At 35.4% G+C, this 26,102-nt stretch overlaps 2 protein-coding genes across 3 annotated transcripts; both read right to left on the reverse strand.

Moving 5' to 3' along the window:
• Nucleotides 1-772: 772 nt before the first annotated feature.
• Nucleotides 773-4,489, reverse strand: LOC129245836 (lipopolysaccharide-induced tumor necrosis factor-alpha factor homolog). Of its 2 annotated transcripts, none has more exons than XM_054884257.1 (5): nucleotides 4,388-4,489; nucleotides 4,091-4,285; nucleotides 3,865-4,000; nucleotides 1,887-2,355; nucleotides 773-837 (listed from the first exon to the last, which is right to left on the reverse strand). In XM_054884257.1, exons 2-4 carry the CDS (start codon nucleotides 4,269-4,271, stop codon nucleotides 2,250-2,252), a joined length of 423 nt encoding a protein of 140 aa, XP_054740232.1. In that variant the 5' UTR covers nucleotides 4,272-4,285; nucleotides 4,388-4,489; the 3' UTR covers nucleotides 773-837; nucleotides 1,887-2,249. The 2 variants fall into 2 exon arrangements, with proteins under 2 accessions (XP_054740232.1, XP_054740231.1); XM_054884256.1 differs by having other exon boundaries at nucleotides 4,368-4,474.
• An 8,486-nt stretch (nucleotides 4,490-12,975) lies between these two features.
• LOC129245909 (lipopolysaccharide-induced tumor necrosis factor-alpha factor) lies at nucleotides 12,976-26,102 on the reverse strand. The gene is made up of 3 exons (XM_054884348.1): nucleotides 25,385-26,102; nucleotides 14,684-14,819; nucleotides 12,976-13,275 (listed from the first exon to the last, which is right to left on the reverse strand). The coding sequence occupies exons 1-3, from the start codon at nucleotides 25,785-25,787 to the stop codon at nucleotides 13,164-13,166; spliced, it is 651 nt and encodes a 216-aa protein (XP_054740323.1). The 5' UTR covers nucleotides 25,788-26,102; the 3' UTR covers nucleotides 12,976-13,163.

Genomic DNA, 26,102 nt, shown 5'->3' on the forward strand with positions numbered 1-26,102 from the left:
TTGTTCAAAATTCTTAGGAAAAAATATTTTTTGACATTTGTGAAAAACATTTGTCTGCAGATTCTTTTTGTTTTTTTTTGTCATTAATAACTGGGGCTTTACTTCGTAATCCCTGACAGTTTTACATTTCTACGTTATATAAGGTTGAACTAACACCGGATTAGTCAAGACGTCTATTTTTGTCTTATTAGGCGACAGCTATTGCTTCATAGAGGACAAGTCACACATTTTTATTTAGACAAAATAGGTAATAATTGCCTCGAAGGAGACATTGGAGACTAGAGTGTGCCGTGCATTTTATTTTATTTCAACGCACACCAAGCGAGACGTGAAAACGAAATGTCTTGCTACACCGCTTTGTGTTTTCTCTGATGTAGGTTGGAGTAAACAGCGTTTTTGTATCTTATAAGTCAAAGACGTTTTTAATTGATCAGGTGTGATTTCCCCCTAAAGTTTTACTGTGAAAGACTTCCAGAGCTGCAAACTGTGGACAACCTTTGAACGAAATTCGTCGTTTGGTCACATAGTATAGGGTGTAATGTAACAGTTGGGAGGGCAAGTGGTGCAACTGGATTGAGAAGAAAATTACTGCTGCAAGAGCTTGATAACTTTTTGAAGGCATCCAAGGCAAGATCCAATGGACCTTCTTGCAGGGTAATGCGCGGAGGACGGACCTTGATAGGATGAGTTGAAGGAGAATGTACCTCCATTTCTTGCTTATAATTGCTTTTAACTGGAACATGCAACTATCACAAACGACCAAAATAGTTTAGACACCTTTGATGTCTATCAAGAAGAAGAGCACACTCTGTTGTATTATCCGTTTTCCATATAAAGCTAAGTACATTAAAGTAATAAAAAAATTCCACTAGTATAATAAATCACAATGTTAATATATTATATATATATCTACAGTAGCGAACGCGAAAATAGTTGCACCAAAAAAATATAAAATTTGTTCATCTATGGCGTGATTAGAAAGATTTTATTATTATTTTGAAGTATTATTCTATTCTTTAACTGAACACATATTTATAGTAAATCAATTATATAACAAAAAACCAAACTTTTTATGACAAAAGATATAAATTCAGGCCGCATGTTTAATGGTTTTTAGTGTGAATGGCTGATTTTCGTGCCAGGTGGATGTTAAACACACATTATCGTGAATTCGTGTCACTATATAAAACTATTTTAGACTCGTCAGTTCATAAAATATTACGCCTCATGTCAGCTGTTCAGCCTTATATTTTGGTGCCAGGAGTGGCCTTTTTCGTGGGGTGCGAGCTGCTAATCCAGCTTCACGTAGTCTCCTATACAGAGTCATGTCAAAAATATTTTAATTCATCTCTTTTCACCTCTTTTTTCCGGTTGTTCCACAAATTTGATTACATTTGAAATAATTTTTGCTGCACATGAACGAATAGTTTGTATTTCTGTGCAAGATCTTCCATCTACTCTCACTTTCAGAATCTGTTTTTGTTGTTCTGTGGGGCAATGTTTCGCTCGAGCCATTAAAGTCAAAACATAAGAAATATATATGCACGGTACTCACCAAAATTAGAAAAAAAATTTATTAAATAATAAAAAACGTTCTTTCGCCTAAGTCTGTGCAAAATGTTATTAATATTCCTTGTATAGTATAACCTTAAAAAACTGAAAGCACTGTTATTTCATTGTTGCACTTAAAAATATAACAACTCCAATAAAGAACGTAGTTGCCAGATTTGTTCAGATACCCTCTACACATCTGAAATTCCTTAACGCTTCGTAGGTATTGAAATTTTCGTTTGCATTATTTATAGCAAAAATTAAATTACTTCAAAATAATTTTTTAAGTGTACTGCTATTTTCATGTTCACAACTGTAGGTGCGTGGTTACTTACGGTTTGCTGTGTATATTTTCTAACACAGTTTTCTTGTTATCTGCTAGATTTCATGTATTTTTATGTTCCTTCCATTACAAAAACTTAGATAAGATGGTTAATCGGTATGTCTACGTGCATTCCTAAGTTCAAATGGGTGTAAATATTTTTTTACACTTGAACGTATACATACATACGTTTGTGAGCTTCTATGCATTTGGACAAATATATACTACCACAAATGAATGTGTCTATGGATAAGTATATGTAGATATACATATAATTTTCACGATTTCTCGTTTTGGTAAAAAACTAAAGCTTGTTCGTACAAAAATGATTTAGAATTTAACGAGCTATTTGAAGTCTCCATTTCTGAGACCCTGATTATTCGCGCACATAGGTACCCAAGTACCGGTCACACATGCCACAATAATGTGCCGTGTTCATGCAACTGCCAATGCAATAGGGTAAACACACGAAGCAGTACAGCCTGAAAAAGTAAAACAAAGGAAAATAATTAGTACAAGTTTAGAATGCAAATATTGTTCGAATTTTCAACACGCGAACTAAAGAATAAGAAAATATGGTAGCACGTAAAAACACAAAGACGGAGTATAACTGAGTTTTTTCGTACCTCATGCATACCGACTAATATATTTACGTACAACATAGTTTGTCCAGTTCTAACAAAAGTACGTCTAAATTAACAATTGCAAGCAATGCTCAACAGGCTTATGAAATAACTTATTAAGACCACCCTGCTTGCAAGATTCTTCCACAGTAAGCTACGCCAGCTAGAGCAAGTGCTTCTCACAAGGAACAAAGTCACAAACGCGAGGTGCAAAACTGAACTTTTTTAAATAAATGAGAAATAGCCGCACTATGCGCTACCTTTCATCAGCCTACCATGCCCTTTGAAAAGGGGAGTCTATATGGAAAGTTCGGTGGAGGGCCTAAGTTTCGTTGAGCTAAACTTTTGCTTGATTTTTCTCATTTATTGACATACAGACATGTACAATCCTATTCCTATTTTTCATCATCAATCTCTTGGGTATATATGTGTGTGTTCATGAGGTGGCTAATATCCAAGATGACTAAATCTTAGCGCCACGAGCTCAGATCAGCTGAGGAAAAGGTACTGAGATGATTCCACCTCATCCTCGGAGAAAATAAAAATAAGAGCTGAGGCTTTGTTAACTCAAGAAGCTTCCTCAAGCGCTCCCGATTCACTCCTGGTCAGAAGAATATCGTGAACACACTAGTTTTTGTACTTGCCCAGCTTTAGCTGAGTTGACGCAAAGCTCGTATTTGCATGAGCAGACCATAGATAGTCAATGGAATGGAACACAAGTGAGCAAAGGATTAGTTCTGCAGCTTCTTTGATTGCGTCTACTTCCACTTGTAATCAGGAAAATATTGTGATATTTAATTTTAAGCTTTCAGGAAATTATACGAGACAAGAAAACGCAAAGTTTCTGAGCAAAAGTCGGTAGGAATTTCACCGCCTTCACGGTATAAGATTCGGTTTGGTCTTCGTTACGAATTTTCTCGTAACCCCAACGTCTTGGAGATATTTAATGAGGAAATAAATATGGAGGGAATACATCAATGTTTGTGGCGGTCGTCCAAATTCTTCGTCCGATGACGGAAGTGTGGATCAGGTGAAGTCCAAAATGTGTAGAGGGCACAATTGTATCTAAAATATTTAGGGATCAGCTTGAACCCTTGGAAACAATCAGCCTCGAAAAGTAACTGACGCTTAAAAGGAGCCGCGTAAACGGTTTGCCCAATATTTTCTTCAAGAAGTTGTATTCTAAAAAAACTTTTTGAGGACTGTTTTCCGAAGTGAATCCAACCTTTTCAAAGTTGTATAGAAATTATTACCATTATGAGATAAAAATTGATTTTGGTGTTTTTTCGTGTCGGCATCTAATAGTCTATACAAAATAATAAAAATCGTACTCTAGTCAATGCATTGGGTATAAATCAGATCACTTACTGAAAGAGGCAGAGTAGCAATGCGATTAGATGCGTACGGGAAGTGGGTCTGAAGCGCAAGCGGGTGCGTGTATAATTGTGGCAGTAGGGACATTGTATATCCACCGGCGCGGGTCCATATACCAACGGTGCGCCAGCTGTTTGGCAAAACAAAAGGAACAAAAACAAAAAATCAAAAGCGAAAGAGACATTAAAAAGTTTAAGAATTTGAAGGTTGCATCACTTACGCGTAATTACAACAACATGCGATGTATTTTGCCCCGTGGTGGTGGGTGCGGCACCTGTTGCTTGCGTGTAGGTGGGTGGCGCTGGTGGTAGTAAAGCTTGTTGCTGTTCGTTGGGCAACACCGGTTGCTCGAGCGGCGTTGATGGGTAGATGCGCGTTGGAGTTGTTGATTTTTCATCCATTTCAACGGCACAAACTTTATTGTGGTTTATTTGAAAATAAAAGTAGATAAGATTTGTATAGTATTTTTAACAATTTTTATGCTATTTTTTACTAACACAATCAAAAATATGTTTACTCTTTTTTTCAGTAGGCTTTTAACAATTTTGTCTAAATGTGTTCTACGTGCGTCTGCCAGGTGTGTCGCGCCGTTACTGCTGCATTCATTTCTCATACTGAAGAGCATTCACGTACGGCCAGCGATTTCCGATTTCGGGGCGACACAATTAAAAGCAGCAACAAAACAAAAAAAAAAAAAAACAGAAAAAGAACTGTAAACACCGCACAAAGGCGAAGCCATGAGGTAGCAAAGCTGTAGTATTTACAATATAAAATCCAAATTACAAAGAAATATCGATGAAAGTAAATAATGCGCTTATCTATCTATAGGGTTTTCTAATAGGGGCAGATTAATGCTGACAAGCTGTGTTTGTGCCCGCAATGTGGTTTCGATTGAGTAGCACGTGCAAATGATACAACTTTATTTTGAATGATTGAAATTTAAATTCAAATTACCGGAATCGGACACCAAAATCGTGCGATTTGACCTCGCTACAGTTTTTCTTATGGGAAAGTCGGAAGTCGCAGGTCTCTACTAATAGTTCGTAATCGATCGATGTTCTCAATGTAATATTCAGACTGTACTGTGGGACAGTTAAAATATATCTTTTTTGAGACATGCATAAATTAAACTGTATACCAAGTAGACCAAGTAGATACATGTCTAGTCAAGTAGATTCTGGAACAAATAGAAAAACTGGGATTTGGTGATTTTTTATAAAGAAAAATGTACAAAATTTCAAAATTTGTGTAAAATTTTAAATTCTTACACCGGCAACTTTTAATACATACACATAATGGGTCCCTTGTTGCCTAAGCACCCCTCTACCTTGGCGTGGGTTTTTGATCTTCTTCCACTGCACTTCTGTTCCACTTCCTCCGAAATTGAGAGAAGCCTTTTCTTGGCAGGAATACACTCGGAGACTTTTCATTGTTGACTTTCTGTCATTTGGTGTTTCTTGCCCACTGTGGATTTCAAGCCTGAGCTCTGTCGAAAGGTAGTCACGCTCAAACTCATTCGGTTATGTCTTTCATTAATATCCTTAATATTAAAACATTTTATACAGGTATACCTTTGTAAGTAGCTAAACGCCCTCTTTTGAATGACATATAAAACTTTCCGAGTAATAAAAAGCGGGTGAACAAATAGAAAGTTACGGGCAAGTACCATATATGCCGTAATTTCGGAGAAGTTGGTTTTTCGGTCCTAAGTTCAGATTTTTGGGGACAATTAAAAATTCAGAGTAAGTAAGGACCGGACCACTCGACGTGTAAAACTAAGAAAAAGTTCATATATCCAAATGTTGTTTTGTGTTGTAGTGACCAGCGCACTTTGGTAGAAAGAACTAAATCGAAGAAGTTTGAAAGAAGAATTTTGTAAAGACCGCACACTTGATTTGTTATATTCCATTGCGACCCATCCTTATTGAAAAACCCTATATAAATATATTCACGCACACATATACATGCATATCTATAGACTTTTACGCGTTTCTTTGGTTATCAGCCGCACTGGTAGTGACAATCGGTTTCAAATGAAATGCTCCAATTTTTATCATCGGCAAATTTTTATTGTAAGTCGACAGTGTAATTTTAGTGGCGTTTGGAGTAAGGGACGCATATTTATCACTACATCGATATAAATACGTACATACATATTTTGGTAATTTATCAATACGCATCCAATGTGTTCCTTTATTGCATTCCCAGTGTTAATGTTCAATGGTTGTATATAGTCAGTCACTTACACGCTCTCTCTCTCTCTCCGCTGTTTGGGAGTGAGCTCACCCACAGTCAATTAATTGAATTGCTGTGGCTGCCCTTACTCTCACTAATACAATTTAAAGCACAATAAACTCTGTTCAAGAAGTACCCGGATTTGGTCAATAAAACAAAAAGAATTCAATAATTCGTTGGTAATTATTTTATTCCATTTAAAGTAGTTGTATTCTAACGCTTCATCAAATCTTGAAAACACTTTTTATATACTGATTTTGGAATCGCCTCTAGCTCTTTTTGCGAGCTTTGTTGCACTCGTTGTTATTGGCCAAATAGTCGAAGGCTTGTGAGCAATTACGCATTGCCTTTGAAAAGAAACTAGTGTAATTTCTCCACATTTCTCCCTAAAATTCTTGTATATATAATACTTCTTTTATTTAGTGCATTGCTTCGCTGAAAGAATTCAAGCTGAATTACACTACTGCAATAAAAGTACAAGGACTACAAAGCTTTCATTTTGGGTTAACTTTGTCAAGGCTTTGGATGCTTGGCGCCAGTGTGGCGTATTCACCGGTCATCTTCGTCTAACTCAACTAACGGTTGGCCCAGAAAACATGCTGTTTCTACAGGTTGGGACCAGAGGGAGAGGGATGGTGAGTAGGTTTGATAGGGCATGTGAATAGGTGGTTAGTGTCGTGCGGTGAATCTTCACATGCTGGACATATATTGGGTGGATTCTGAATAAGTAGGAGTTTAACCTGCTACAATATCCACAAGATTACGCGGGTCTCCATCACCATGGCAGCCGATTTTACATAAGTGGAGTGACTCGGGTTTCCCCGAGCAAGAGATGCCGCCCCAGTAAACTAGCCCTGTCATAGTATCATACACTTGTTGATTCCCTTGATAATCATTTCTACGATAATATGTCGTCCAAAAATAAAACATTTAATTAGCGATATCAATGTAATGCTGTTTTTTTTTTCACAAAATATCCACCACTTTTAGAGAAGCTTTTCTCATCTGACTCCAGCCTCATAATATATATATATATATATATAATTGGGGCGTACACCCTTTTTTTTGGATGTTTGGCCGAACTCCTCCTCGTATTTGTGGCATGCGCCTTTATGTTGTTCCACAAATGGAGGGAACTACAGTTTCAAGCGGCAGATATTTTTATGAGGAGCTTTTTCATGGCAGAAATACACTCGGAGGTTTGCCATTGCCTGCCAAGGGGCGACCGCTCGACCAGCCTCATAATACTCCATATAAAACTTGACATCGATGAAAGGCTGCTCTCACACTAAGCTTGAAACTTGATCTTCGAGTATAATTGTCTTGATACTTTCGATGTTTTCATAACGCACAAAACGTGGATGAATCTTTCGTATGAGGCAAATTATCAACCACAGTATTTTTAGTGCTTTTACACATGACAATTTTTTAGAAACAAAATATGTTCGATATACTCGTACGGTACTCTTTTCTCCACTAAATGCGATATAGCAAAATTGGGGGAATACACAAAAAATGGCTATTTTCAATCCAAAGTGTAGGTACACTTTTTTGTCGGTCTCATTTTGACAAAAAATGTTATTGAAAAATATTAAAATTTATGTGATACTTACATATTTACAGCTTAAGTTAATAATATCCGCACTTTGTGAAAAGATTTCGGGCCGTGGTATCCGTTTTCAAGTTGTGCTACAAAAGGAAGGGAATCCAATTTTATGTCACCGCTGAACGGTAGATGCTTTTTATCATAAGCTTCTTTAGGCGATCGCCGTATCCGCGTGAATTTAGGCGTAGCTACAGTTCGGCGGGTCACGGTGAAGCCTAATGTGTCTATGAAACATCAAATTATAGCAAAAGTTCCCACCATTTGGGGAACAACATCAATCCGCGCACCTCTAGTTGAAAAAGAACTCGGCTAGTGCGTCAATTATATCTACGTACCGTGGGTTAATTATAGCGCAAGAATTTTTTGAGAATTTTTGTTTCTTATTTAGTATTAATAATTTTCGCATGAAAAAATTACCCTTTATTCCAACTACAATTGTTTAAAGGAAAGTTAAAAAAAAAAAATTCAACAAATATGCATTAATTTTTCAAGAATTTTTAAAAACAGTTTGGATATGCAATTTTATAGCTCATTGAATTTTGGGATAGTAAATTGCAACATTTTGATAATATATTTTTGCTGGCGGTTTTGTGCATTTCCTAAACGAGTGCTCGAAATTTTTCGTATATAGAAGAAAATACTCACAACGCCTGTGAAAAAAAAATTGCCAAAAGCTGATGTTTGGGTCACTTGAAATTTAGATATACCATTTATTTATAAAACTGCATACTCGAAAATTTTCTAATTTCTGATTAAAAAGTTTAAAATTTTGTTGAATGTTTTTTAATTTGCGCGAGCTTTGAAAGTTGCATTGATATGGTTTTTATTAAAAGTAAATAAGAGTCTGAAACTTGACAATAAATCAATAATAAGAAATGCATTGGAAACGGTGATCAATTTAGAGGTATCTCATTTAAAATTGAAATAAAACAACGAAAATTCAAATTGATTGAGCAGTCTTTATTATTTTTGTGTAGAACCATTCATGTCGCCAGCCTCGTCTTTGAAGAAATATGGGCTGATATGGCCACCAGTAAAACAATTGCATGGTTTGTAAATGTTGTTGATGTGTAAGTCTTACCATGATGCAATGTCAATGAATAATGAAAAGAAGGATGTATTTAGTTTGACAGTTGACATGCGGGGTCTGTCAAATCAACCCTAGTTGTTGTTGCTAGTTGTAATATGATTATTTATAATTACATATCATGTAAATAAAGAATTAAATAAATGAAGAAATAAGGCGACAGTTAGACAAGTGTGTGTTTAAGTAGCCTATCGGATACTAGGGTTCCAAAAATTCTGTGAGCATGAACCATAAAATTTTTTGCACAATTAATATCAAGAATCGCCTTGGAATTCATCGATCAATTTTCATTCTTGTGAGTATCTATTTCAGTCTCTGATGATATATCTTTTTTTTCAGAAAACTGTCAACAATACATAAATGATCATGATTGGAGAAAGCAGATATCTTGAGACAGATCGCTTGCGCTTATTTGGGGCTCTGTTTTATAAAGCATGCTTTGCAATAGAATTATCAATTAGCCTGTAATGAAATTAGATAGCCCTTGTAAAATATTTAAATATATTTTATTCTTGACAAAAGTTAAATATATTTTACGGGCAAGTATTTAAATATGCACATACTTTTTATTCCTCAGACAGACACCTAAAAATACACCTAAAATCACTATTATGCGCCTATGTAGTACACACAAAGTTTGCTAAATTTTCTACAAATTCTGCCCTCTACTCCATATTGTTTACAGACTAACTTTATTTGAGTTATTGATTTTTCCTTTTTCATTAAATGTGTGCGTAGATTTGTGTGTATACATACATACATATGTGTATGTGACTAATCCTTTAGTAAATCGAGAATACATTTTTTGCTTACCAAAATTTTTTGTTGAGCTTTAGTTGTTTTGCGTCACGCGCTATGTTGATAAATTAATTGCAAGAAATTTCGACGGCCATTTGTCGACATAGCAGACTATGCAAGTGTATAATAGCTGGCATGTGTGCATTTAACATAAATAACTAGACTCTAAGTGGTAAATAAAATATATGTATGTATGTGAAATAGTAAAAGACATATATGAAAAATGAATTTATGACAGCATAGAAATTTGACTAGTCGACTCTACATTCTAAGTATATATACGTATGTACATATAAATATGCATCCCAGTGTCGGATTTGGGAAATGCTGAATGTTTTCATTCGCGATAATGATTGTTCCTTCTATCACATGTCATAAATCGAGGGTCTAGACTTGACTTGACTTCATGGTGATTCTTTTGAAGATCACATCGAAGCGTGTTTTTAATTTCAACTCAAAACCGGAAGAAATTGTTATAACTCTTCTATAAACGACATGGAAAAAAGATACAAAAGGAAAATATATTTAATAAGGTTTGATATGCCTTTACTCCATGAAACTAGCCGTCTATTGATGGAGTTTTGTCGCCTTTTATTCAACCTAAGTTTTAATTTGCTTGTAAATATCTACGGGCATGTCGACAGTTGTATGAACAACCAGCAAATAAGAAATTAATTGAATTGCGATATCAGTTGAAAGCAATGTTTGGTAAAAATATCAGATGGAGAGCAAATGAGTTTTAGAGGCTTTTTTCTATTTGAAAACGAATTTTTTCTTTTTGTATTGTCCCACTCTTACCAACAGGCATTACTTTGGGCTCAGTAGGCAACTGAGAAGTAGAGTTCTCTCGCGAAGGACTAAACTGGTACTCTACAAAACGCTCATCTTTCTCGACCTAATATAAGACGCAGAAGCATGGATGATGTCAACAGCGGATGAAAAAGTTTTTGGAGCATTCGAGAGAAAAAATCTACGTAAGATATTTGGCCCCCTCCGCTTTAGTGAGGAGCACCGCGTACGGTGGAACAGCGAGTTGTATGAGCTATATAGGGACATGGACATAGTTAAGCGTGTAAAAATACAGCGGTTACGCTGGCTTGGCCATGCCACTCCAGTAAGGCGAATTTACGACACGGTACCCCAAAAAGGAATACATGGAAGAGAAAGACCAAGTGCTGCAGGACCTGTCTTCATTCGAGATTTCCAACTGGCACCAACGAGTACAGGACAGAAACAGCTGGCGCGCCATTTTGGATTCGGTCAAAACGGACACACGGTTGTAGCGCGGCGGCTTACAGAAGGTTTCAAGACCGGGGCGTTTTCCTGTAAGAACAAAGACGGCGATCTGGTGACTGACATCCAGAGTATGCTTAAATTATGGAGGGAACACTTCTCACTTGCTAAATAGTGATAGCTGCGCATGCCACAGAGAATGTGAAGATCCCGATACCCCAATCGTTGACGACGGAATTGTCGTTCCGCTACCCCACCATGACGAAGTGGAAATAGCGATAACGCGGCTAAAGAACAACAAAGCCGCGGGCGCCGACGGCCTGCCGGGTGAGCTATTCAAACTTGGCGGCGAGGAGCTGGTAAGGTGCATGCATCAGCTTTTATGCAAAATATGGTCAGATGAAAGCATGCCTGCCGATTGGAATTTAAGTGTGCTCTGCCCAATCCATAAGAAGGGCGATCCTGCAGTCTGTGCCAATTACCGCGGGATTAGTCTTCTAAATATCGCCTATGAGGTTTTAGCGAACGTATTGTGTGAAAGGCTGAAGCCCACCGTCAACCAACTGATTGGACCTTATCAGTGTGGCTTTAGACCTGGAAAGTTTACCATCGACCAAACATTGACAATACGCCAAATATTGGAAAAGACCCACGAAAGGAGAATCGACATACACCATCTTTTCGTCGACCTCAAAGCTGCATTCGACAGTAGGGAAAGGAGTTATCTGTATGCCGCGATGTCTGAATATGGTATCCCCACAAAACTAATACGTCTATGCAAGATGACGTTGCTCAACATCAGCAGCGCCGTCAGAATTGGGAAGGACCTCTCCGAGCCGTTTGATACCAAACGAGGTTTCAGACAGAGTAATTCGCTGTCGTGTGACTTCTTTAACCTGATGTTGGAGAGCATCGTACCAGCCACAGTATTTAATCGCTCAGGCACAATTTTTTATAAGAGCGTACAATTGTTGGCGTATGCCGATGATATTGACATCATAGGCCTTAACAACCGCGCTGTTAGTTCTGCCTTCTCCAAACTGGATAAAGAGGCAAAGCGAATGGGTCTGGTGGTGAACGAAGACAAAACAAAGTACCTCTCGTCTTCAAACAAACAGTCGGCGCACTCGCGTATCGGCACCCACGTCACTGTTGACAGTTATAATTTCAAGGTTGTAAAGGACTTCGTTTATTTAGGAAACAGCATTAACACCGATAACAATGTCAGCCTTGATATTCTCTTGCTAATTTCGTTAAAATTCAATTGTAACTTGTATATATTTTTAGCAATTTAATGGTTTGCTATGTTGATAATCTAATTTTACTACACTTTTTAATATTAAATATTGTAAATTTGTATTTTAGTTCTGAATTTATATCATAAAGGCCTGTTCTGAATTTTGTTAGATATTAATGAATACATAAAATTTGCTACTAAAACAAAAAAATTTCTACTAAAAACAGTTATCTTTAATTCTGGTCGGGGCGAAAGGGCACGCCATCTTACTGTATAAATTGTTTGCACGAATTTGAAATTACTCTATCTTATATAAAAGTTATTATAGAATAAGCAGTTTCAATACTTGTAGAGTCTACAAGTACATTCCCAGAATTCCATATTCTCATAATACAGAATCCGCTTCTGATAAAAAGATACATGCATTTGTTGTATGTATGTATGTGCAGGTGTGTATAAAACTTATCATGCGCATCAAATTAATAATACAAGCATCTGGAATTCAGAGGGGATTTTTGAATGGATAACAATTGGCCATTCAACATATAATATAATTAGCTATAAATATTAGATTCGCTTGCATGCTTAAGAATATATGTAGCTGATTCATAGATTTCTTGGGAAATAAAGTACATACATACATACATACATAATTTAATATTTTATATATTTTATATTTATTTTAGACCAAGCAAAATTGTTTTACTTACAACAATAAGAAACAGAGACAATTTGATAAGAATATTTTTGTATTTCGCTTAGGTAAAATTTACATAAATACTTTTCCGCTGTGCGCGTTATCACTCTATTTACATACATATAAAAATTTAATACATGCAGAAATGTAGGTACACATTTTTAAAGCTTTTATCAATTATTAAATAATCGCGTTTTAGCGCTTGTAAACAGTTTTTTTCATGTTTTCGTTGTTTTTATTGTTCATATATACATACATATGTGTGTGCACACCTTCGTGCATGCCCATAGTAAGAGAAATTAAAGATTCATTGATTAAAAATATCTACGATGAAAATATAAAATTAAAAAATGGTGGCGATTGTTGAAGGTCAGCCGTTGCTGTGCTACTTTACCTCCCGTTAGAATGCGCCGCCATTGTATGTGCCCAGGAATTTATTGCAATTACCACAATAATGGTTTGTATTCATGCAACTCTCCGCACAGTAGGGCAAACAGACGCAACACCATAAGCTGAAAGAATAAAATCAAAATGAAAATGGATTTATATATTTATCTTTGTTTTTCTTATCTAATATGAAAACATTTATATGTATGTATCTTAGGCCGGGTCGATTTGTGGGGAGGCCAAAAAATCGCCCATTGCTCTGAAAATCATATTCTAGGGATCAAAATAAGAAACTTTGCCGAAGGAACCATACCTCTAAAACGAATTCTGATGTCCCCCAATTTGGGTCGAACTTTTTAGTTTCTTTCTATAACTCACTTAAATTAATTTTTTCATGTACATATGTTCTGACTAAATAAATTTCTTAAGAGAAAAAATAGATATTATTATAAATAAGTAATAAATATTATTATAAATAAATAAAAATAAAGAAAAAACATTGCCATTTAGCTGATTTTTTCATGTCAAGGCCAAAAATGGTGATATAATATTTTGAAATTGGGGGAGGATTGGAGAATTCGTTTAAGAGGTTTGGTTCCTTCGGCAAAGTTTCTTATTTTGATTCCTAGAATACGATTTTCACAGAGCAATGAGCGATTTTTAAATCGACCCGCCCTATTATTATTATTATTTATAGGGGATATATACAATATAACCCTAGCTTAACTAACATACTGGCTACTAGGGCCTTCAGTTTTTGGTCTGTCAGTTCTTTTTCTATGCTCGACAGAACCAATTTCTTGAAACTTTTTCACCAACCTTTAAATTGTCGGACTCATTCGAACGATTATTTCCACCGAAAAGAAAAAAAACACGAATTTTTGCGAAATGTTGGTCTTAAAGGCCGAACATTCTCATACTAAGTTTAAATAATTTCAATGCGTTTTTCTTTGGTGTAAAATTTCACATCTGTCTAATTGATAAATGTCAAAGATGACATAAAAAGGGTACCGTTTAGGTACTATTCACTACTGACATCTAGGCGTCACTTTAGAAATACCCTTTATTTATGAGTGAAAGTTTTCAATTACGCAATTGAAATGAGAAGTCACTGCCGCTACGCAGTATTTTATTTCTTTGTGCGCATATTTATCAAACAAACAAAGAATTAATATAATGGGGTTTGTTGATAAGATATTTTTATCTAGTTTTTATTTGCGTTCATGCATAAAATTGTGAGTTTCTCGATTTGTAGAAAGAAATACTATTCTTCAATATATTGGATTGGATGTAGAGTATGTGAAAAAACTGTGTTCAATTTCTCAGGCATCCTGGCATAGTTGTGCATTGTAACGGGTGCACATTCAAATGAAACACAAAACATTATTTTATTTTTTTAGTTTGCAAATTATATCAAAATAATTTAAGGTATTTAGTTTTTTTATAATGTTTTATTAATATTTCTTTTTCTTAATGATTTTTTTCTTTAATAATTTTTCTTTTTAATAACTTTTTTTTTTATTAATTTCTTACCCAACTATACACAGTATTGCTGCCATTAAATGTGTCCTAGCACTTGGTTCAAAGTCGATGCGTGTCAGCTTTGTGATGTGACATGCTGGACACGTCACAATCGTTGGTTCCGGTCCCAAGGGCAAAATGGCATGTTCTGAAAAAAGGAAACAAAGTTACTAATGATAGGTGTTTGACTTTTATTCATTTGCAAATATTTATTATTACTGCTATTAAAACTGATAATGTCGCTTTTCAGATACCAAATGCATTCAGAACAATTGTAAAATATCTTATCTTAGATTTGCTGAATGATGTTCAATCTACAACTATAATCAGGTAAACCTCTGCGGAGCTTCAACTTTAATTATGTTAATGAGTGTCTTGTTGTTCAACAATTACTCATTCGAAGTTTTTCAAATGCTTCCTTCCCTGCAAAAACTCGTTGGTAAATGCGTACCCATCTGGCTTCACGTGTAACTATATCGAGCTATATCACTGTGCTCTTTACCGCTTCAGATGATATGTGAATAAATATTAATAATAATTATATAACCTTACTACCTCTGACACTGTCAATCACAAGCTGATGTGTCACTTTTCAACTTCGGTGGTAAGCCTAATCAGCTCATACATATATATCGTTTTGTTCGTTCGGCAAACAGTCAGCGTAGGCAACATAAAGTCTAACTTTTTCTCCTACTGTTTATTTTGTACTTATATATTAAAGATTGGCCTGGGGGTACATCAAGGTTCTGCATTGAGCCCTCCTCTGCTCAACCTGATCATTGAATATAAAGGGGTTTTCAATTGGGTCGATTTTGGCGCCCTGTGGCAGCCATTTTGTTTTGGTGACATCTGTCAAATCTTTTGTTTATTATTCAGTTATTTATGCCAAATCATCATGAAAAGTTACACGATTGATCAGCACGTTCAAATGATACAACTTTATTCTAAATGAGTGTTCATTAACGCAAACGTTATGCGCATTGCCCCCATTTTTCGGTAGACGTGGTGGCCCTTCCAATTTCTTATGGCCCATATTGAACCATATGGACCTAGACGACATGAGGTTCCAGCAGGACGGCGCTACGTGCCACACAGCAAACGCCATTTTATTCCATTTCAACATCTACCCTCGCCCTTATTGAATAAACCCTTTATAAGCCCCAGCATTACATGTGACGCACTGTGGAACATACTGTATGGAGACGACATTGTGCTAGTGAGCAAAGATGCAAATGATATCCAAGCTACACTCAATAAGTGGAAAAACCACCTCAAGTCGCATGGGCTAAAAATAATAAAATAATAAAAAGATAGAAGTTATGCGCTGCGAGTTTTCCACAAGCTCAACAACAACAAGATCAACACCAATTTTGGATGACAGCTCACTTAATGTTTAAATACTAAGGCTCCGTTATAACAAATACTGGAGAAGTTAATGAAGACATACAGAATTGGGTTAACTCGGCATGGTTAAAATGAAAAACTCTAACCGGGGTGCTATGTGACAAAACAATGCCACTTCACCTAAAAAGCAAATATATAAAACAGCCGTGCGCCCCACCCCAAAAGTCATACTAAAAACAACTTCAAACACCATAAATGGAAATGTTGAGAAGGTCAACTTCGGTCACAATACTGGGCAAAGTCCTATTCGATTGAGCAAAAAATACAAGAAAGTCGTCTACGTTGGTATGGGTATGCCCAAAGGAAACCAAAATCAGATATGACAAAAAACGTAATAAGCATCGCCACGGCGCCGAGGAAGGCCGGTCGACCACAAAATACATGGACGAAGGAAATCGAAAGTGATATCAAACGTGCAAACTTAAACAGCAAGACGAACCAGGATTGAAGAATCTGGGGATTATGTACTAGGAAAGCTGACCCCAAGTAAAATGGCATAAAAATCAGGAAGCTGAAGATTTACAGCGCTGAATCACATTAATCAATCGCACTTGTTTTATTCATCAAACCTTTGCATGCATAACCTTAACAGGGACTTAGACCTAGTCAACGAGTGGGTAAATAACAGTGGTCTGGTTTTGAATTCAAATAAGTCGCAATGCATTGTTACCTTTGAAAACCAAGCTGAAATCAATACTTGTGATGAAATTTTATTAAACAGATCGGCGATACAATAGTCGATTTAGCTAGTAATCTAGACGTACTATTCAATAGAACTTTAACGTGGGATAAACAATAATAATAATTTTATGTCTATATTGTGCCCAATAGCCGACACTTCGACGTAAGAATCTCTTATGTGCTACTATGTGTTGTAGAAGTATTTAATACTAGTTCTATTGACTGGCACAACTACCTTAAATGTACAACGTCAAGTTCTATTTAACATAGATGTTCCCTGCCTCAGGTTGGGAATTGGTTGAAAGCCAAATTCTTTCAGTAAGTGGAACAAACTACCCCCAAAGCCTAGGGCTACTAAAGATACATTGCTTTACATTACTTTAAAATAGCGTTACTTAATACTATGCACAGTAAAGGATAGTTTGTACTATTTAATCTCCATTATTTGTGTCTACTCTACTATACTTCACTAAATTCTTGTCTTAGTCTACGGTTTCGGTGGCAGCGAATTTACTCACGAGAAGTCAGCGTACTTAACGAATATTAGCATAAGCCAATTTGCGCGAGTGTGGTGGTTTTAGTGCACAGCTTTTATTCGCGCATACAGGGTCCGGCACTCGAAGTGTAACCAATTAAAAAGGCCATAAATTTAGTTTGGAAAATTACTTTTTTTCAATTCAAAGTAAAAAATGTGTGAAAATAATACAAAATCAAGAATCAACTTTTGCCTTGACTATGGCCTTGAGACGGTCCAGAAACGAATCGCAAGCTACGCGAATGTGATTTGCAGGTATTTTGGCCCACTCGCGGACAATGGCTTTTTTCAGAGCCTCGAGACTGGTGAATGTTTTAGATCGGATCCAAAGATAATAATCCATCGGATTCGCGTCTGCTATTGTGTGGACGTTATGAAGTTCGGAACGTTCTTTTTTAGCCATTCTTGGTTCATTCCAGCTTTGTGAGACGGTGCCGAGTCCTGTTGAAACGTCCATAGTCTACCACCGAAATGTTTGTCTCATCACGTCTTCAAAGAATACTTTCCCGATAATATTTCGCATTTACCTTGACGCCAGGCTCGATGAAAACGATTGGAGAGCGCCCATCTGCGGTTTCAGGGGTCCAAACCATTACAAACAATGCGGTGGGTGCTGCCTCCTGGTGGCCAATCGATGACTCAAATTCTTGTATGAACGGTCGTTAAAATAAACTCTATCGTTTACAAATTGCTCCATTTGAAAGATTTTCTCGTCAAAAAACACAATGTTCGGAAATTAACTGCTTTCGGCCAAGCGAAGCAACTTCTTCGCTCTCTCAAATCTGACTTGTTGCTGCTTTGATGTTAGATCATGTGTCTTTTGGATCTTATAAGGGTTGACGTTGAGAGCATTTTTCAGTATGAGGTGGATGTTACGGCCAGATATTTTCAGTTCTTTCGCCATTTGATTGGCCCTTCGTTGGGGATTTCGCTCTAGTCGCTTCTTCATTTTTTTAACCATTTCACGTGACGTTGCAGTCTTTTGATGACGTTTCGCGATGCTACCAGTATCATTGTAACGAGTAATGGAGCGATAAGCAAAATCTTTATTTAGTTTAAGGGGCTCGAGCTCACGAACAATCGATGGTTGTGATTTTCTAGCCAAATATAATGCAATCACACTATGACGTTTGAGATCCATTACTGATTTTCTTTTTTCGCTCTCTTTTTTCTCTATAAAATTCGTGGCCATCGAAACCATGGCCGTCTTATTTATTTTCCTTCAAATTTTACACTTGACGAACAATGTAATTAAATTTTATAATAATAAATTCGAGATGGTAAATTCAAATTGTATAAAATTTTAATTTTTTATTTATTATATTGTAATACTATTAGTATCTAACACTGAAATATAAATTGTGGTTGTTTTGCCTATTAAAAACAGCTGATCCTACACGGTTTAGCTATCGATCAATAAGGGAATATTGGTCGATAACTTCCAAAAAAGCCCTCAGTTGTAAAAATATAACCAATTCTGAACTACAAATATCTTTTATTACCACAAGTTTTCTCTGCAGGGTAGGTATCTACTTTCGTTTCGACTTGGGCGACTATTTCATACGACCGCAGATGTAAGAATGTATATGTACACATGTATGATCCAAGCTGGTAAGTAAATTTTACTACTTATTATTTCGTCAGCTGTAAGTGAAGGAAGAAGTAACCCGATATGAATACTAGTTGCAGCACAAAGCCACTGCAGTGGAAAATAAAGAGGTTTATAAGTGATTGTGTTAGTAAGCATAAAATATACACTGCGTTCAATAACTATAGCACTAATCATTATTGACAAGCTTTGACAATTTATTTATTTCTTGCTTAATTTTAATATTTTTTTATGAGAGTATAATTAATTCTACTACAAAAATTATATAAGTCCAATTTACAAATTTTGTGTAAATTAAAAAAATGAAGTACACTTTCGCCAAAATTTCACACCTTTTGTCAGAGTTTTTAGAAAAATTCTGGATATGCAGTATTATAGCCCATTTAATTTGTTTGATAAAATACAAGTGTCAAGTGGCTCAACCATTGCGCTAATTTTTGACGATTTTTACTTTTTTTGTTGCTGGCTCGAAATTTTTAACGTACTTCAGATTTCCACCTTATTATACCAGAATTCCATTGACTTGAAGCATGCAAATTTTCTCAAAACTGAGACGTGGCGGCTAGTCATTTCCCAGTGGCATACAAAAAATAAAATTTGTCACTTTTAGTACTTGTGGTCACATAATAAAGTCACTTTATTTTTTTACAATATTCGCAATATTTTTTATAAAGGGTGGTTAAATTTCAAGGTCGATGTTGAATGTGAACCACACCTGAACGTCAACGACACTGTTGGACTTCTTTCTTTGGGGTTATTTGAAAGAAAAGGTGTACGTCGATAAGCCAGCAACAATTCAAGAGCTAAAGAGATAATTCGGCACATTAACGGCATAGAACCTTAATTATGCCTCAGCGTCATCGAAAATTTGGACCATCGGATGGAGGTGTGCCGCAGAGGCCGCGGCGGCCATTTGGCCGATATTTTTTTCTATACGTAATTGAGCCATTCCAATATTATCATAATAAAGAGAAATGACAATAATTTCCTAAAAAAATTGTATTTTATTCAAAATCAACACTGGCCCTTGAAACTTAAGCACCATTTACTTAATTGGTGATGTTGCGAATTTTCTTGCATATAAAGTAATATTCAGAAGTCTTTTATATGGAAGAAATTGCTCAATATCGGGGCACAAAAACGTTTAAAAAATCAACGCGATTTCTGAGCGAGTTCAAGACAACACTTTATTACTGAATAGTCTATAAAATTGCTTACCCAGAAGTTTTGAGAACCATTTCTTGAAATTTGTTAAATTTTTGTGAATTTTTAAGAAAGTTAAGAACTTTTTTTTTTAATTATTTTAAAAAATTTAGCGTCAAAATTTTTACAAATATTGTAACTTTATCTTTGATTTAATTATGTGAGGACTAGTGCACATATTTGTGTAAATATTTTATGGGGAAATTTAGTTTAATCGAAATATATTTCGGCTTTCTCTTTTTATTTTTAATTTCGGTCGAATATTGATCAAATTGACCAAAGTTCGGTTCGGTATATTATTAATGAATGCATTGGAATACGATAAGATAAGATGATATGCCTCTTCTTTTCATCAAGCCTTAGCAAGTGGCGAATAGATGAAGCAACTGGAATAAATAAGCATATTTTGGCAGTGCTGGAATAGATTTGGCTAATATTTGATTTATTTGTAAAAAATTGGGGCAGTTTTACGAGATATAACCATACTCGCTAGCGATGAATCTTGCACGATAACTTTCTTGTCGCTTCCCCATGCATATCTTTCGACAAGTGGGCCGAGCAGATAGATAGCGAGCGCAGGAGTAGCGAATAGAAGAGGCTTAATATAAGATCAGTGTGTCTGATAATAAGGCAGGAGTGAAAGGATTTACAATTTCATGAAGTATTTCACATTTCAAGTAAGTTTTTATTCCTATGTTTGGCTGTTTCTTCAACTAATTCTATTGGCCGAGAATTTATATGCAAATTGCTTAATTTCTTTGTCGTCTCCCGTTCAATTGGGCTATTCAAAGCCTCTTGCGCTAATTTGTGTTCATGCACGACCGCGATCACGGCGGAATTTTCTCCTACTTGGCTTTCGCATTGCAGCCACTGTAAGCACATGTTAGGAATCGGCCCAACCGGCTCATACAGCAGTATGTAAAAACCGCTATTCTACGCCTCTCTCTACTTTAAATCATATGGCAATACATTTTCTTGTTTTTTTGTCATTTGATTTTAAGCGTTTGAAAAGATTATTTGATGTAAATTAGTAGAGCGCTCCAACGCTGGAATTTCCAACTGGCGTACAAGATACAGCTCGTAATTATTATCTAAAGCAAACAATTCAAATGGATTTCTAATTATCATGATTCATTCTAGATGAACTAAGAAAACTGAGAGAAATTCCAAAATTTAAACTTTTTGGAGGTTTTAAAGAAAAAAAATGCCTTTCTATAAAAAAAAAATTCACTTCAACTTAGTATAAAAATCTTGAAAATTTTTTTTTGATCTATTTTGTTAGTTCAAATAGAAGAGAATTTAATACTGAAGGGAACAAGCTATGATTCATTTCAAAAGGTTCATTAGTTTTTTTTTCATTCATGTACGCCAATTCAAAGAAATCATAAAAATGAAAAGTCGAGAAAAGAAGATAAAGTTTGTACTATAGCTGTCCGGTCACAGCGTAACTACCTAACGCTCGCCTACCTTTGGCTCTTTGTATCTATGGAAATATTGAGAATTACGCTCTATAACTTTGTGTGAATATTCTGAAATATATTAGGAATCGCTTAAAACGAAAAAAAAATTGATTTTTTTGACCTTATAAATCAGGCTCCCCCCTTAACGAAACCGCAAGTCACCATGTAAATTCTTAGTGTTTCTATTCGCCTTTTTGCATGACAATTGACCAGATTTTGGCTGAATATATTTATCTCGAATTTCTCAAATTTAAACTCAGGAATTTTAAACGATTATTTTTTTTGAATTTATTCTGATTGTAACGCACTTTGCAATAACTTTGGTTGGGCTTCGGGAATGTGATAAGCATTGAACTTATTTTAGAAGTTGCTTTGATTTGTCTGCGGGGTTATTGTTCTATGTACTTCTGTATCGAAAAACAAAAATTAGTCTGGAAACTTAGTACAATGTGATTTTAGTGCATTGTTTAGTAAGAGCTTAAATTAGTTCTTGGGTTTGAAACGTCGGAATATCTTAGGCAGCGAAAATTCAACTCGGTTAAAAAAGTATGTATGTAGATATTTTAAGCAATTTGTTTGGCTAGTCTAGCTAGTCACGATATTTAATTTAATTACATTATTCAACACCTAACCGCACTGACTATTCTTGGAGCAGAAACTTAATTATTTTATTAAATGAATTCACTGTCTGGCAGGCTGAAACGAAGGGGAAAATGGGGAAAACATACTTAATGACAACACGGCTTACGTATTTTCTTACTAAGCTCTTTTTACATATAATATTATGAAAATTTGATATCGCTTCCGCTTAAACTTTTCGAACAAAAGACGATGTAAGTTGTACGAGTATGTAATTTAAGTATGCACTTGTATGCATATGTATGCCCTGCCGGAAAAACATTATGGTTCAGTATTTGCTCAATTTTATCAATTTCGAACTGCTTCGCTATTCATTTCGTGAGTGACGACATTCGCTTTTATAGTGTAAAAGTGTCAAAGTCGAAAAATAAACACACAAAAGCCCTTATCATGGTATTGTTTGCTGCTTGGGACTGGTCAGGCTGAAGGAAGGCGTTTTTTTCGAATTCAATAAAATTTAATAAACAAATATTTTAAAATTTATAAATTGCAGATCGATGTAGAATATTAAAAAAAAAAAAAATAATAATAATAATATAAAGAAACCTTTTTCGGAAAATTAACATTAAATGATTTACAACTGATTGAGATTCTCAATGGGGGAAATGGGATAAACTTATGCGTTTTATTAAATATACCTTTAGCTGCAGATATTATTTAATAAGAAATTTTAACCGGTTTTAAGAACAGAAACAAAAACCGGATAATTGTTTTGCACGAAAAATAAATCGATTGTTTGCTCGTGCCATTGACTTTAAACTATTGTAAATAATTTTTTTCCTTCATACTAGAAAAAGTAATTATCAAAGTTTTGCTATTTCTAAAAAAAAAGAAAATTTTGTATCAGTGCGAATAATCAAACTTGGGAATTGCATTACTTAACTGACCTGTTGCTTCTTTAAGTTCACTAGCAAGATTTCTTGCCGAAATCTGCAGGTTTGCGGCTGATATTCTCAACAAAATACGTTCGGCGCGGTTAGATATTTTTCGTGGTCTTCCACTTGCAGATTTCGGTTCCAGCCTATTTTAATTTTTGGCACGTTTTATTATGTTCTAAGTAGTTGCTTTATTGGGTCTAGATGTTTTTCCACAAATAGAGGAACCTACAGTTTTAAGCCAACCCCGAACGGCAAATGAATTTTTCTTTATGAGTAGTTTTTTAATGGCAGAAATACACACGGAGGTTTGCCATTGCCTGTCGAGGGGCGACCGCTATTATAAATTTCTTTTTCTACTATTTGGTGCTTCATACACGGAGATTTGAACCCATGAATTATCGAATGGTAGTCACGCACCTATTAGGCTACGGCGGTCGTAGTGTGTCGGATTAAATAAAATATTTTTGATAATACTTTTTCTTATTATGATTAACGCGTATGTTTCACAAATGAAATAACGGTATATCAAATCTTAGCAAACGATACCGAAAAGAGATATGTATTTAAAAACACTTTCTTGACAGCTGAGAGGGGCATTTGTTTTGTTTTTGAACTTTTGTTTTTGCTCGCTTTGAGGGATTAAAAAAGTTTACCTTGCGAAGTACTGATAACTATGCAAGTTAATGAAATAATTTTGACAGGCTCTCCAAATTAAATCAGAAGTGATGGTTTTAATTAAAGAAGTGCAAATGATTTGAATATTTTTGCATGAGAAATCATTTTCTTGACAAACTGTAAGTATTTAAATTTCTAAAAATAATGTATGAGTTGTTGGCACATACAGAATTTGGCAGCTTCTAAAATGTTTATTGTAAATATGATTCTTAAAAATACATTCATACATATCACAAATATGTCCATAGAAAATTTTTGAATCTTTTTCCTTTGGGATTCTGACCAAAAAGAAAGGAAGGAAATACTATAATCTGCGAAATAGCTACAGCACAGAGACTTATACACAAGCTTTGTCAATTTATTTGATTCCTATTCATCTTCAATAGTTTTTATGAAAATATAGATCATCCTAAGCTTTAATAATTTTTTTATGAAAACTATATTTTACTATTTATCCAACTACTGAAATCATATAAATGCAGGTTTGAAATTTTGTGCAAATTTAGGAAAGAAAGTGCCATAAATTTCGATAATTTCATTTGAATTAGATTTTTCAGGAACATTTTAAGCATGTAGTTTTAGTCCAATAAATTTTAGTATAATGTGAAGACTTGAAGTGCCTGTAAAATCGTGTTGGTTTTGGCAATTTGTTTTCCGACTTTCCAAATACTCAAGACCGTCAGCAAAAATTATTGACAAAATTCAACAGGATTTTTCAGCGTCTTGAAACTTGCACTTTATTATAGCAAAATTTAATAAAGGATAAAACTGCGTACTCAATTTTTTTAAAACTTATGATTAAAAAGTTTGAACTTGCAATTGTTGTTAAATTTAAATCAAATTTGTTAACTTTGCACATAGTTTGAAATTTCGATTCATATGGTTTTTGAAGGTAAATGAAACATATTTTCATAAAAAATTACTAAAATATGTACATTAAGAAACAAATATAAATTTTAAAAACTATTAATTAAGTTCCTGTGCTGGAGTTATTTAACGCACTGTATGTTTTTCAAAAGCGATATTTGTAAATTTCTCCATAGTAGGAAAATATTAAATATCGTATTTATTGGATTAAACAAATTATCAAATATTTAAATTTGTGCCAATACTGAATATTTTTAAAATTATAAATGTATACATGTGTTCAACCAGTTTAAGTATGAAAACAAAATGAAGAAGTGTATGTGCATATAAGTGTATTTAACAAAGAATGAAAAAAAAAACGATAAATTAGCAACGATTTAAAACACCAGCGCGGCCAGTAGGATCTGCGCGCTCTCACCATTAATTCGAAATAAAACCGCTGCGTTAGGGTTTCTGGCACAAAAAAATGTATTCTTGGTGTGAATGGCTTCTGTTTCGGAAATTTTTTCACGCTCACATCTGCAGTGCAGATGAAATTTTTATCAGTATTTTGAGGTGCAACCACATGCACACACACACATGTATGATTGTTGAATGATTCATCCAAGAATTTCATGCAAAAATTTCCAATAATCGCTCAATCTCAATTTATTACAACTGTTTTGAAATTCAATGACTCTCTCGCTAAAAAAATGCCAACAACTAAATGCCCTCCTAATTATATGCATATCCACTTGCCTGCATCGATTTTTTTGTACTTACGTTGTATTATCACAACTGGTTGTTGTACCATTGGTGGCGCTGCGGTTGACGCATTGGACATGTACGTGTGATGTGGTGGCGGTATACCGCCTCCCATATTTGTTGCTCCATATTGTGTGTTGCCGCCATAGTTGTATTGAGTGCCTACTCCTCCAGCTGCTGTTGCTGCGCCTGTGCTTTTTGTGTTGTTATACTGTTGTTGCGGTTGCGCCTGCGGGCGACCCATGGCATCGACGCCACCGGGTGTGGGCAACACTTGTACTGGCGCATAAGGTGATGTATGGGTAGCTTGATCGTAGGATGGCGGCGCGGCTGGCGCTTGTTCGGTGTAGCCGCTATGTGTGGCTTCTTGCATCTCGGCTGGTAAGCGCGGATAGTTGCCGGGTTGTCCCGATTTCTCCATCACAATGACTTTGTTTGTTTGTTTTGAATTACTTAATTACTGGAAGTGGTGTCTCGAACTTTCGCACTTGACTATCTTATTCCAGGTTGCTGTTAATTTTTGACACGTACACCGAAAATTTGTTTTTGTTGCTTGACGCTAGCAACTGCGTTGTGAAACAATCTTTGCTTTCGATATAAGTATATACTAAATTTTATTACTTGGCTTAGAGTTTCGACAATGCGTGCACTTCTATATGTTGCCAACACTTGACTGTCTGTTGTATGAGTTTTGTAGCTGTTGGCTTTTGGTTGCTATTGCTTCGAAGCCGAATGA

Source organism: Anastrepha obliqua, chromosome 4 (genome assembly GCF_027943255.1).
Source record: "Anastrepha obliqua isolate idAnaObli1 chromosome 4, idAnaObli1_1.0, whole genome shotgun sequence".
In the NCBI taxonomy this organism is placed as follows: Eukaryota; Metazoa; Arthropoda; class Insecta; order Diptera; family Tephritidae; genus Anastrepha; species Anastrepha obliqua.

Excerpts from the sequence above, each read along its gene's own strand:
- LOC129245836 (XM_054884257.1), bottom strand. The coding sequence starts at position 4,271 with ATGGATGAAAAATCAACAACTCCAACGCGCATCTACCCATCAACGCCG. Across the intron at positions 4,001-4,090 it reads GCATGTTGTTGTAATTACGC|CTGGCGCACCGTTGGTATAT; the intron begins GTAAGTGATGCA and ends TTTGCCAAACAG. Across the intron at positions 2,356-3,864 it reads TTGCTACTCTGCCTCTTTCA|GCTGTACTGCTTCGTGTGTT; the intron begins GTAAGTGATCTG and ends TTACTTTTTCAG.
- LOC129245909 (XM_054884348.1), bottom strand. The coding sequence starts at position 25,787 with ATGGAGAAATCGGGACAACCCGGCAACTATCCGCGCTTACCAGCCGAG. Across the intron at positions 14,820-25,384 it reads ACCAGTTGTGATAATACAAC|AACATGCCATTTTGCCCTTG; the intron begins GTAAGTACAAAA and ends TCCTTTTTTCAG. Across the intron at positions 13,276-14,683 it reads GCAATACTGTGTATAGTTGG|CTTATGGTGTTGCGTCTGTT; the intron begins GTAAGAAATTAA and ends TTATTCTTTCAG.